This window comes from Carassius carassius, chromosome 40, assembly GCF_963082965.1.
Source record: "Carassius carassius chromosome 40, fCarCar2.1, whole genome shotgun sequence".
Lineage (NCBI taxonomy): Eukaryota > Metazoa > Chordata > Actinopteri > Cypriniformes > Cyprinidae > Carassius > Carassius carassius.
Window position 1 is genome coordinate 25276489 of NC_081794.1, and position 13888 is coordinate 25290376.

The 13888-nt window shown below is 37.1% G+C and overlaps 1 protein-coding gene across 1 annotated transcript in view; it reads left to right on the forward strand.

Annotated features, from left to right (window-relative positions):
- LOC132122465 (cadherin-12-like) overlaps nt 1-13888 on the forward strand; it is a 117602-nt gene that overhangs the window by 41067 nt on the left and 62647 nt on the right. The window contains exon 2 of the mRNA XM_059532753.1: nt 10951-11384. Coding sequence (XP_059388736.1) covers nt 11151-11384 — 234 coding nt within the window. The 5' untranslated portion in view covers nt 10951-11150. The remainder of the gene's footprint in view (nt 1-10950; nt 11385-13888) is intronic.

Consider the following 13888-nt stretch of genomic DNA (forward strand, 5'->3'; position numbering starts at 1 on the left):
GCTCCTCGCCCGCGGCTATCTCTGTCTGTGCATTCACACTCGCGGTGTCTTCAAGGGGTAAAGGAGAGTTCATTTCTGTGATGTTATGGCAGCTGCACTGCTTTCAGCAGGTCAGGCAGAAGTAGATCAAGGACAGTGTAAAAAGATTGGGAACATGCAGGAGTGCAGACTATTTAAATAATTCATTTTATTAATTAAAGGAATGGTTCTTCCAAAAATGAAAACTCTGGGACACAAAATATGGAATTCTGAATAATCATTAAGCAGTGGGTAGTACCTTATCAAAGGGTAAATTACATCGTAAACGTTGGTAACCAAACAGTTGATGGTAGCCATTGACTTCCATAGTATGGAGAAAAAATACTATGGCTATTGTCAACTAATTGGACAGCAACATTCTTCAAAATATCTTCTTTGGCACTGGAAAGAAACAAACTCTGACTCTCAGATCTGGAACAAGTTAAGGAGGAAAACACGATGACAATTTTCATTTTTGGGTGAACTAACCCTTTAAAAACAGATCTTATTTAGGTCTTCAACCTGTTTGGAGAAAAGATAAGAAGAAATAAAGGTGTCGCTACAGCCCTAGTGGGATGGAGTCTCAGGACTGCTGGGAGATTTAAGTTACAGACATGATTGGCACTTAATCCAGTCTGCCCGAGGTCTCTCTGGGGCTTAAGCTCCATCCGGACGGTTCGTTTCCCTCCTTCCCTCTGCCTCCCGCCCTGGGCCAGGCTGTGATGGAGGACATGCATGGGGTGGTAGTTCAGGCCACCAGTGCAAAGCTGCAGGCAGGTATTCCAGATGGCTGGCTGGTTAATAGAAAGCTTAGCTCTAAGTTTGGGTTACTCAAATGGCTGTTACGTCTCTGACAAACCTTGGACGCCGAAAAGCTCCTGATCCTATAGTGTTTACACAGCAATATCTTGTTGACTAGAACATACAGCAAATGAATGGGAGGACATCCAATGTGCTTAAACCTTGGCAAATATTTCACGCTGCTTTTGGATCTAGAGGGCTCTTACATCAGACAGTCTATCACAGGCACCTACTATACCGCTATGCTACTCCTTCTGCCGATAAACATCGGTTCCTCTAGTAGCCAAAAGTGGCATTGATTTAGATAGAATCTAAGACGATCGGTGCACCTTTTCCAGCTGAATGGAAGTCACTGGAAGTGCTGAACAGAAGAAAGGTCAGTCAATAGCGTTCTTTCTTAATAAGGGGCAACATTTAACCACTGAAACTGATTTTCAGGGTAATTTACGGTATATACTTTTTCTTCTAATTAAAGAGATTTCAAACATATTTCAGCTTAAGAATTAAATAGGTGAACCTACTTGAATTTAAATGAATGGAGATATTAATTGAAATTAAATCTGATGTCTATAAAGTAAAATCAACATATTAAATTACTGTAAACACACACACACACACACACACACAAATGTTTCAGTTATACAATGTTGAAAGTTAGTTGAAAGCTTTGGGGTTGGTAAGAGTTTTTTATATATATATACATACTGTATACACACACACACACACACATATATATATATATATATATACATATATATATACATATACATATACATATATATATATATATATATATATATATGTGTGTGTGTGTGTTTTTGAAAGATACTTGCATGATTACTCCTCATGATCAATATCATCATATTTTTGTGGAAACTGTGATAAAGTTATTATTTCAGGATTATTGGATAAATAGAAACATTAACATCATTACATCATTTATTTAAACCTTTTATAACTGTCACTTTTTGAAAATGTAATTCATCCTTATTGAACAAAATTAATTATTTTATTTCTTTAAATTCAAAATAATTGTTCTGTTTTTGTAATTTGCATTAGTTTATTATTATTTTAAATTACATTGACTAGAAATGTTGATAATCAACGGAAATTAAATACGTTTACTGTTATTTCAAGTTACAGAAAAAATATTTTCATGATTTTAGTTCTAGCTAACTATAACAGCCTAGCCTAGCCTATCATCCAACATTCACATCTCTCTGAAATGGTTAAATGCAGAAGTACTGAACCAATGAGCAGACTATTACTATATATCAAACTTCAATATGATTATGATTTTTCTGGTCATTTTGGTGGCATTTTCGCCCTGAGCCCTGGTTCATTTGTGACATTGCAATGTTCTCATCAGCATGTAGCCGAGTTTTATTGTTAACCTGTGAGATTGTAGAGTTAAGAACTCATTTGATCTTCAACATTTTCTCATATACCAGTCCTTGTTGCTTTCTGAGTATCGACCGCATAATCATGTAGAGCCGCTTTACAATGATTGCCCTGTTCTAAAATATAACCAGTGCATTGTTTAATCACCCTTTGAGTCAAAGCTTGTGTGAAAACACCGCACCACATATCCATTTGCAGGCATTGATCACTACTCTTAATATAAAGCTTGATTCTCACACGTGTCACTCAAACTGACAGCGGCACAATGGGATGGATGTAGAACAACATAAAGTAGTTGAGTGAAACAGGGGAAAATAATGAGAACTTGATTCAAAAACATCTGATGACACAGCATCACAGGCCTAAAGAAAACCATGAGAAAGATTGTGATTCAGCTGTACTCAGGTGTGATAACCTTTGACCCTGAGCTGGCTCTGCCATCTACTGTTACACAGCTTGAATGATCAAACCAAGAGCGGCTGTTCACCAGCTTAAAGATCATAGGAAATCTAAAGACTTTCAGTTCTGTGGCTTTCAGAACACACACACACACACACACACACACACACACACACACACACATACAGTACGGTACAGACCAAAAGTTTGGACACACCTTCTCATTCAAAGAGTTTTCTTTATTTTCATGACTATGAAAATTGTAGATTCACACTGAAGGCATCAAAACTATGAATTAACACATGTGGAATTATATATGGAATTATATACATAGCAAAAAATTGTGAAACAACTGAAAATATGTCATATTCTAGGTTCTTCAAAGTAGCCACCTTTTGCTTTGATTACTGCTTTGCACACTCTTGGCATTCTCTTGATGAGCTTCAAGAGGTAGTCACCTGAAATGGTCTTCCAACAGTCTTGAAGGAGTTCCCCGAGAGATGCTTAGCACTTGTTGGCCCTTTTGCCTTCTGTCTGCGGTCCAGCTCACCCCTAATCCATCTCGATTGGGTTCAGGTCCGGTGACTGTGGAGGCCAGGTCATCTAGCGCAGCACCCCATCACTCTCCTTCTTGGTCAAATAGCCCTTGATGCCTTCAGTGTGACTCTACAATTTTCATAGTCATGAAAATAAAGAAAACTCTTTGAATGAGAAGGTGTGTACAAACTTTTGGTCTGTACTGTATATATAAATCATTCTGCACTTATGTACTCACAAATATTTGGTTCAGTGAAATTAAATAAGGTCATAAAATGACTAGATCCTTTTCATGAGTCTATTAAATTAGTATTATTTCTTACTAGCAATGACAAAATATTGATTGATTGATGATTGTTCATTCATTCATTCACTCACTCACTCACTCACTCATTCATCCATGCATCTTTGCAGTTCTGCATCTGGGTTTTCCAGGCTTTTTAGTGTCAATTTGTTAAATTTACGAGGCCTTTCTTGATTATTTATTAGGCTGCTTGAGTCTGGTACACACTTTATTAGCTCTTTCCATCTTTGTTTTCTCACCCTGTCTTTATATAAACACCCCTTTCTGGTTCTCATTTCTCTTCTAGTCTTTGTCCTGTCTTTCTCCTCCCTGCAGTTCTGCCTTCAAAGCAGTGATAAACAACAATTGTATTTTACAGGGTCTTAGAGAATGGTGAGGGGTACAGTCCAAGTGAAAGCAATCCGTCCTAACTCACAAAGGTGAACCTCTACTGATGGTGTATAATTTGCATGCTCCCGGTCATTCACAGAATAAGATATTTCTCAGAGCTGTTTGTCTACAAATAAACCCCTTCAGAGAGAATCCTTCATTCTCCACATCTCTTGAAACTCAAGTGAATTCTATATTTTAACTGCGTGTTTGAATTGTAAATTGTGCCTTAGGCTCAAATGTTACTGGTGCCATATTAGTTTAAGGGCATTTTATTGACACATAAATCTCTGCAGACCATTTCTTGATGGTGAATAATATGTTTGTATGTTTGCATGGTGAATTATGCATACTTCTCCACCTTAATGCCATTTCTCAAAGCAAATTCCTACTTGGTAAATTATGGGTTACCTGGACTGCAGTGCTTTATGGCAGCACCCTGTTTAGAGAAGGAAAAATGTGTTTATACTGTATGTATTTAATGATGGTATACATATTAGCATATGGGACAGTCCTCAACCTCTTATAAAATTTAATCCAATATCTATATCGATAGAATTGAATTGAATTGAATTAATCTTTATTATTAAGATAGATAGATAGATAGATAGATAGATAGATAGATAGATGACAAAAACTGAAAAAAATTAAATAAATTTTACTTAAAATTTAAATGGGGAAAAAATTTATTCAAAATATTTTTACAAACTGTAACAGTATCTCAATTACAGTATTAATTTTTTTACATAAAATGCTGAACGTTTAAAATGCTGCCAAAACATTAATAACATCAATTTCAGTGTCTGAGCAAACATTTTCAAATCCACATGTGCAAATAAGCACTCATGCATGTCACAATTTGCAGCCATAGTCCTGTTTTGAGGTTTGTGGTCCCTAAAGATTTACAGTATATGGTGTTGGCCAGAAAGAAATGATATGATATCATTCAAAACTCCCCAAAGAATTCCAAGGATCCATTTACCTTAATTAAAACAGCGACGACTTCCATGCCTAATAAAATATTACTCACCATACAGTCACACACACACACGCCCGCGTGCGCACCTGTCCCTTCGACACAATTAAAATACCACCACCCCCACATCTACCATTGAGTGATAAACAGATTTTAGATTAAGGTCTTCATACAGATGAGCTCCATCTTTCTTTCTCCAGTTTGCCACAGTTGCAGCTGCTTATCAGTTAATCATGTTTACGACAGGCCTGACAACTAATAACTTTCCCAGGGAGTTGCTTCTCCCGCCTCGTAATCGGCGGCGGCAGCTCGGCGGGCCATATGCTCTCTGATTATTGAAGGTGATGAGAATGGGGAACGTCGGGCAACACCCAGGGAATGCTGTCAGGCCCAGGCTCCGTGTTATCGGGGGCCAACATGCGGGTCAGAGCTCCAAACGCAAGGCTTGACACATGCTAATGAAGCACGCTCTCATCAAGCATGCGGCACGACGCAGTCCGTCGAAAACGACCGGCGGAGCGTTCTGGACTCTTCCAGAACTGCGGGAGCAGTCATATCCCATTATGTCAGCGCAGAATAAGCACTGACCCTCACCGTCATGCGGACGACCCACGTTGTGACAGCTTGTCTTGATCGCGAGCACAGGTGGAGGAGGAGAACACGGCTGATGAGTTTAGACTTTAAAGCAGCATCTTGCGGGTGTTAGTGAAAGGAGAAATGCTGCATAACCTTGATAAAGTCATTTCTCCCATGCACCAGCGTTTCAGGTCTATGAAATTAGCCCAAGACGACAGGTGTCAGCCAGACGAGTCTTGATTCAATTAGTCGGACAATGACTTATAGAATTACGTCATTTATAATAAATGTAGAATGGGGCTTTGGAAGACGTACGGTGGAGGCAGTGAAAGCAATCATATTTAATTAAGTATTGTTTCATAACACGATAATTCAACACTATACTGGTGATTAAACTTAAAACCATAAAAATGCTGTCATCATTTAATCACTTTCTTATCATTTTCAAACCCTCTGTTAACCCTTTATTGCTACAAAGAAACTGTTTGATTTCTGAATTAATCTTTAGAATTATTTTCTATGCCTATTATAATTGTATGGGATGAATGATGAGAATATATATATAATTTCAGTTACATTTTACAATAAGATTTCATTTCTTGATATTAATTAACTACAGTATATTTAGCATGGATTCACAATAAACAATCCTTCTACAGCATTTATTAAGTTTATGTTTATATTTCTGCACTGTAAATAGATAAGTGGTGCATCAGTTTTTCTTTTAAAATGTCATGTTAAATAAAATTTTACTATCCGTTTATTTGAAATTAATTAACATTTACTAGCAATTCCTGAGGGAAAACTTTTGAACTATTATTTTCAGCATACATTTCCCAATACATTTTCATTTTAGTTAAGTCTGAAATATTTGTATGCGTTTTTTATTTGTGTGTGTGTGTGTATGTGTGTGTGTGTGTGTTTTTCTATCAAAATTCTTGCTTTGGATGTAAAAAACACAGAAAATCGAACCTGATCCATTTATTTTTTTTATAATGGACAAGAGTTTCGGAGGCAAAAGTGATTGACACAAGGTGATGTTGTATTTAGTTTTTAACGTGCAAAAATTTCGAACGAGAATTTCGGATTCAGTGTGCAATGACCTTTAATGTTATCTCATGCATTAACCAATGTTAACAAATAAGACTTTATTATAAAGCAATAGAAAAACTCAGAATAATGAATCAGTCAATACCCTCTTACATTAATCTTGCAATCTTTGAAGCTCGATTGCAGTTTTTAAAAGAAGCCTAGTTCTGCTGGTATTTAGAGTATATATTTCAGATAACCTCTTAAACTTGAAATAAATATTGAGCAAATCTGAAAATATCTCAAAGGACAACATCACCACTTGCATTGGATCGATATTTTTAGTCTGGAGCGCGTCTTCTCAGACTGGCAAATTTAGACTAGGTAATTTGCCCAGACCCACCAACGCTAATTACATGCAAATCATCAAATGAACTCCAGCTGATGGGTTGGTTTTCCTTGAACTTTGTTTAATCCAATCCTTTAATTGCTTAACAGGATCAATCATGGAACTTTAATTAGCCCAAATGTCCAGATGTGTTTATGTCATTCAGGTTATGGACATTGGAAAAACGTAATGGAGGCTGGCAGTTTGAGGCTGTCTGGGAATTCATCTACTGCAGTCAGTCATCTCTTTGAAATGCAGCGTGAACGCTTCCTCTCCCTGCCAGTCCACTTTCTCTATCCCCCTCTCTTTGCGCCGAGATCAGTCAGTGAACCAATGCTATTTTGCACGCTAAAAATTTGAATTACTGCTTCCAAAAGAGGTATGACGCAACTTGCACAGCTGCATTTTGGCCAAATGACTGGGGTGGCACTGCAGAAGCGATTCTGTAATTGAGTGGAATTCAGAGCAGTGCCCTGCAAAGACTCTAGTAGAAGAGAGATGTATGTTTCACAGGCGTCGGATGACTGGGATGAGTTTGACTTTAAATCACCTCAATCTATGCTGAAGTGATGGAGGTTTCGAAAGTGTTGACATAAGCCAGTCTCCATGCGGTGGAATCAAGGGCGTAGGCTTGCCTTTAACATTGTAGGGACATTTTAAAATCAATCAAACTATACAGAAGCACCACGCGTTCGCCTACAAAGTGAAATTGCCTGCTGCAGTTCAAATGTTCTCGTTCTGAAAAAGTTTAAAGAAACTATAACTTTGTGGGCAGCAGTCCGACATACTGTATGATTGAACAACACTTCAGGTGACCATTTATGTAAAATAATAATAATACTGTATAATGAAAGAGAGATTTAACTTGTTAGAAATATTATTATTTCTAATCAATTAAATATATCCTTCATCGTATACATAGAGTTTGCACGCATCTGCATTTCTATCATGACACAAACAGACATTCCTCTGTTTGCTTTCCTCATAACAAATACTCAGCAAACAGTCCATAGTACATTAGATATTAAATATGCTATCAAGACACATTTCATTGGCGACAACTCATATGGAACCTGTATGGTAAGAGCCTGAAGTTACTGTTGAGATTTTATATCCGTTGCTTAAATTTATGACTCGGAATCATTTTAGCTTTTGATTAGAACACGCAGGTTAAATTTCACCAGCCGTCTTTCGCTCTATATGAACCAGTGTGAAGTGTCTCTTTGATTTTATTTGGCTTTGAAAAAAGCCTGTTTCGGCTGAGAGCATCCAGGGATAAGAAGTCAACTGCTTTTCCATTGACCCCTCCCCTGCAGGAGTATCGAGTCTGGCGGGCTTGGAGAGCTACTCCTCCTTTTGGCCTCCACCGACTGTTCTTGGTGAGCCAGCACCTCCAGATCTATTGTGAGCTAACCAAAAAAACCTGGCAAGTCGGGGTAACTGTTTACACTTGATGCACTTGAATGCTGCCAAACCACCACTGGGTGGTAGCAGGTGGGGTTCAGCACTGGCAAACTGATAAGCACATTGACCTGCACACAAACAGCTAGCAATCAATCCCGAAGCCAATGAACCAGGACAGGAGAGGCGGGAAGCATTGAGGCATATCAGAGAATTATTGGTTTGGCATCAGGTGGGATCAGGTGGTGTGAGAGCTGGAAAAAATGTCAAAACTATGATCTGCACTGGATTCTCAGTGTCGACGAGGTGGTGATGTACAGTACCTCTGTTACAGAATCACATCAGGAGGTTGAGGAAGTCTTTGGCTACTGAAACACTGAGAAATGTGTTACATAACTACAGTGCAGCTTAAAACTTTTCATGCACCAGACAAATATATAATCCTTGCACCTCATTTGCGTGAGAGTGGCTGTCTCTTACCTGTTTGCTCCAGTCCTTTGACATTTCTAAAGACCAACGGCTTAACAAATATATTTTATAGTTACAATGGGTCCAAAAAACAGAGGCCACAACCAAAAATATTGCACAATAAGATTATTAACTTAGTATCTTGAACTAACAAGGGACAAAACTTTAACAGCATTTATTAATTGTTAATAAAGTTATATATAGATAATTCAAAACATTTTAATATTTAATAAATGATATAAATTAAACATAATTCTATCAAATTAAGAATTGGAATTAAAACTGAACAGTAGTATTCAATTTTCTTTTTTTATGGTGCTCTTTTCTTTAACTTTCTGTTTATCAAAGAATACTGGGGAAAAAAAATAAATAAATAAATAAATACATACATACATACATACATACATACATACATATATATATATATATATATATATATATATGCATGTATAGGACTCCATTGTAGATTTCCTTCAAACTTTCTGTTCTTGTCTCACTAACACAAGGATTTTTCTTAGTAGTGTTTGTTAGTAGTGACCAATTAGAAGGCATTCTCTTTCATAAACTGCCAGAACTGATTTCATACTGCTAAAACAGTGCTTAATTGCCTATGGCAACAATATCTGAAGATATGACAGTCCCCAGTAATTATGGACATGTCTCTGCTTTTGGATGTTCCATGATCCATTGCATCTGAAATATGGTTTATATGTCAGCCAAATCCATGCTGAAAGCTTTATTTGTTGTTTCTGTTTTTGAATGAGAGGAACGCTTTGTCCCTTTCTCAGAGAATCTAATTGATTGATTAAATCACCATCTAATCATGGTAATTTAGGATCCTGACACATCTTGTTGAGTGCTTTCCTAGCCAGAGATGCTCAGATAACCACTAGCACACTGCGATCCTTGATGGATCCCAGCAATAATTGCAAGCTGCTCCTGGTGACAGCTTCAATGTAAAATTACTGTTGACTTTATTGCAATTGCTTTTTGCTAACAAAGTGACAGAGGTTATTCTTAACATGATATGATGTGATAATTATTCACAGATAAATGTTTGCTCCACTTTACCATCGAAATGCATGCAGTGGCATGCGGGTGTGAGAGTAAAAAAAAAAAAAAAAGATGCAGTCATCAAATTAGCAACTACATCTCTAAACAAAGTCGAATGTCACTTTTACAGTTTACTTGTACTGTATCATTTTAAAAAGTACCTGCTATAAATTAAAAAAAAAGATTATATATATATATATATATATATATATAATAAATAGTCACAAAATAATAAGTTGCAATGTCTTGGGCTCAACTAATGATATAGGATCAGGTCATTGCCAACTAGCTTGTGATATGATATCATCATGGTACATATGTCACATTTCAATGCACTGCAGTGTATCATAAAATCATAAACTGGATTTCAACTGAAACTACATAAAACACGAGACCTGATAGATCAGATTCAATCTCTTGTACCTTGTAGAAATGTTTCTGAACACGCTGAGATAAGTCTGTTAGTTTCTGCTCATTTGGATGACTTGCTTCTTCATTTATCGATCTGCAGGACATGCTATGAATGAACAAAATAAAAATATTGGTAAAAGGATCTAAAATACAATTTCATGGCAACAAATATTGCTCTATTTATATGATTGCATCAGCACAGCTCTACAACTGTTACTAATAAAAGTAATATGTCTCTAAACCATAAAGAATAGCAAGTGATGGACCGAAGGTTCATACTCCTTCAGCCCCATGCGAAAAAACACACTACATTTATCAAGTAAAATTGCATTTTACTTTAAATTACCGTTTAAAAATGGTATTACAATACAAATTAATATTTCAATATTAATTAACTCAATACTGTATGCAGGCACCTTAATTCCAACAGATTTTAAAATCAGGGTAAAAAGAAAAACGTTTTTGCCCTCAAGAGAGCTTGCATGCATGCATATCCTCTATGACAGCTGTTTGCAATTCCACGTCTCTAAGACTAGACATGCTGTGAATATACAGGCATTATTATTAGAAAGACAGTATTCCACAGAAGCCGTAGAGCATTTTAGAGGATGTATTAAGGATTTATGTTTCTCCGCTTTCAGTGAACAACCTCTAAGATGCTAAACAGGGGTCAAAACAGGGTAACTGATATCTCTAGAGGACTAGATATTCCACAAAATGTATATTGTAGCCATTGTACGGTTTAAAAAAAAACTCATTAAAATATCTGTTTCTTGGCTATACAACTGAATTCTCTGTTGTTGTTGTTTTTTGTTGCAGGTGATGAATCTATTACCCGGCTGACCTGAGTCATTTTGCCAGCGAGGGGAGTGGTAGAGCACCAGACTCCTGACCTCTCCTCAATCCCCACTGGCTTCACGCTCCAGCTCGTGAGCCTCGGAGCCCTGGATTTCCTTTCTCTCACCTCCCCTTTTTCCTCTGGACCTTGACGTGGGAACAGTGCCGTAACAGACCGCCCAATGCTGAGGAGGAACTGCCTGCTGCTGTTCCTGTGCTTCCTCTTTGAGCAGAGCTCCTGCGCTCCCTTCCAAAGCAGGCCAGGGCAAGAGTGGCCCCACAGCCAGACGGGGCCATCGACGGCAGGAAGGAATGGAGGTTCCAGAGGATTTCAGAGGGTCAAAAGGGGCTGGGTGTGGAACCAGTTCTTTGTGCTTGAGGAGTACATGGGCTCAGACCCACAGTATGTTGGAAAGGTAAGAAGCGCATGTTTATCATCATTGCATTTCAGTTGCAACACTGGTTAATAACTGTAACAGCTTTCGGAAGTCATACTCCGCTGAGCCAAAGCCAGTGCTATTTCACTCTGTCGACCTTTCCTTTAATTTGTTTAATCCAGACTCACTGCTTAAATTCACTAGTCTAAATTAATTAACATTCTATTCCAAATTAAACTCAGAGACTCCGTTTCTTAACTTTGCTCAAATTAAACCAAAAGCACATGGACTGCATGACTTACAAGATAGTTATGTAACAGCCTACCCATTTGGAAAACTGTAACATTGTTTGATAAATATCAAGGAAAGTAAAATCACTGATTTCAGAAGTAATACAAACTCAATTGAGTAAGATCAGGAAGACAGAATCAACAAATTCGGTATCATTCACTTATCATGCATACAAACATGTATGTGCATCAAATCTGGGTGCAGCATTTTCATGCAAGTCGCAAGTCATTTAGAATCTAAATTTAGAACCAACTCAGACCACAGTTATGCAAGCAAAAATAAAATTTCCAAAACTATATAATATATATATATATATATATATATATATATATATATATATAAACTAAAAACATGTCTGAGTAACGTGCAAATAATAGTTAATGAAAAGGTTTTTTTTTTTTTTGCATGATACAAATATAGGCTATTTCACACTGTAGTTTCATGTGTTTATGGTAAATACCCATACTGGGAGCGCCACAAGACAATACAGACAGGGAAACTTAGCCATTTATTCTAATAATGATGCAGCTGACAGGTCAAATAATGTAATTTTTCTATTGTATTGCATGTACACGAATCTGTCATCAGGTGAAAATTGGCTTTTAGAATGATGCACATGTTTTGGTGGAAGACATGTACGCACTGACAGTGATCTTTAATCACAAACCATTCATATTCAGCGGTGCTTTCCGAATATGCGGTCATAACAACACAACATGAAGCTGGTATCAAATTTTCATGCAGAAAAGTGCTGTATCCTTCCAAAGAACATCGCCTTTAGCAGATCATAACCCGACCTGATTTTTCCACACACTTATCAAGTAAAATGAGACATTTCAGTATGAATATTATTTCATGTTAGTAAGATTCATCGCTGATGGGCCTCACCTCTGTGTCACTGTCGCCTACTTTTTCCAAATGCATGTGGAGAGGTAAAGACTAAACAAATCTCCCAGAGTGAAGTTCCTTCTTAGTGATTAGAGCTTAATTTTGTGCCAAAGTCATCTTAAAACAGATGGCTTCATCCCCTGCCGAGCCGAGCATGATTTGAACACCTCGCTTTATCTAACATTTAAAGAGGATTTTCCCTCTAATGAAGTATGAACTTGTGGCCTCCACCCTTTCCCCAGTTTTAATGGAGCAAACCACCTGAACATCCTTTATGTCACTCCAAGGAGAAGGATACGACACATTAGCATTTGCTTTAACTTTTTATTTTGAACTATACTGTCAGGTTTCCTAGCACAGGATTTCCTTCACTTTCTGCAAGAGCTGTTTCATTATCAAGCAAGTAAATGTGTATTTACCAAGAGAAGTAGGAGAAACAAAGAAGAAGGTGACAATGGAATGCTCAAGGCCACAACACATCAGCAAACATGACTCGCAGCACAGAATGAATACTTCACCACCTTTGGCGTTGTCTGCTTTGCATACTTTTCAGAGCGGTTTGCATAAGACGTCTTAATCAGGACAATGAGCCAAAGTAGCAACAAAGATGATTAGCATAATGCAAAATAAATAAATAAACACAGTAATGCCACAATGTGCATTCAGTGAGTTCTGAGACCATGGCAGATCATGGCTGGGGTTTAGAGGTAAGAGGAAATGCAAGAAAGCTTTTCTTTCGGATTGCTTTGTTTTTACCTTGAACCAGGGACTGGCTTTTGTCTAATTTGATTTAATAAATGCAAGACTCTCGTAACATTTGTTTACTGCTGTGTGACAGACAGAGAGTGGAGGGGGGTCTGTTGCGTGCCATGGTGTCAAAGGAATAAACAAAATGAAAAAGGAGCGAAAGAACAATGCTTGCATTTCTTTAGGCTTCTTAGTCAGGCATAAACTGCACTTGGGACTTTGTATTGTTTATTTGCCATATCCATTAATTTATATCGCCATGCAAACTGCTTTTTGTTTGTGCAACAGTTGGTATTTCTGAAGAGTGAGGCTTCTCATAACCTGGTACAAAACAGAATATATCACATTTAATTATAGAGATTATACATACATTTAACTCTTGAATGCATTTATTTATGTTCATATTATTATTATTATTATTATTATTATTATTATTATTATCAACCGTTTGTTACATTTTCTTCTGGGAATAGTAGTATAAAACAAAAAAGCAAATGTGCAAATTTAGAACCCATCCCACCTCTGGTTGCCTTCAAAAGAATAAAATAAATCAATTAATAAATAAATAAAGTAATATTAATACATAAATAACAATAACATTTTTTTACAATGATATT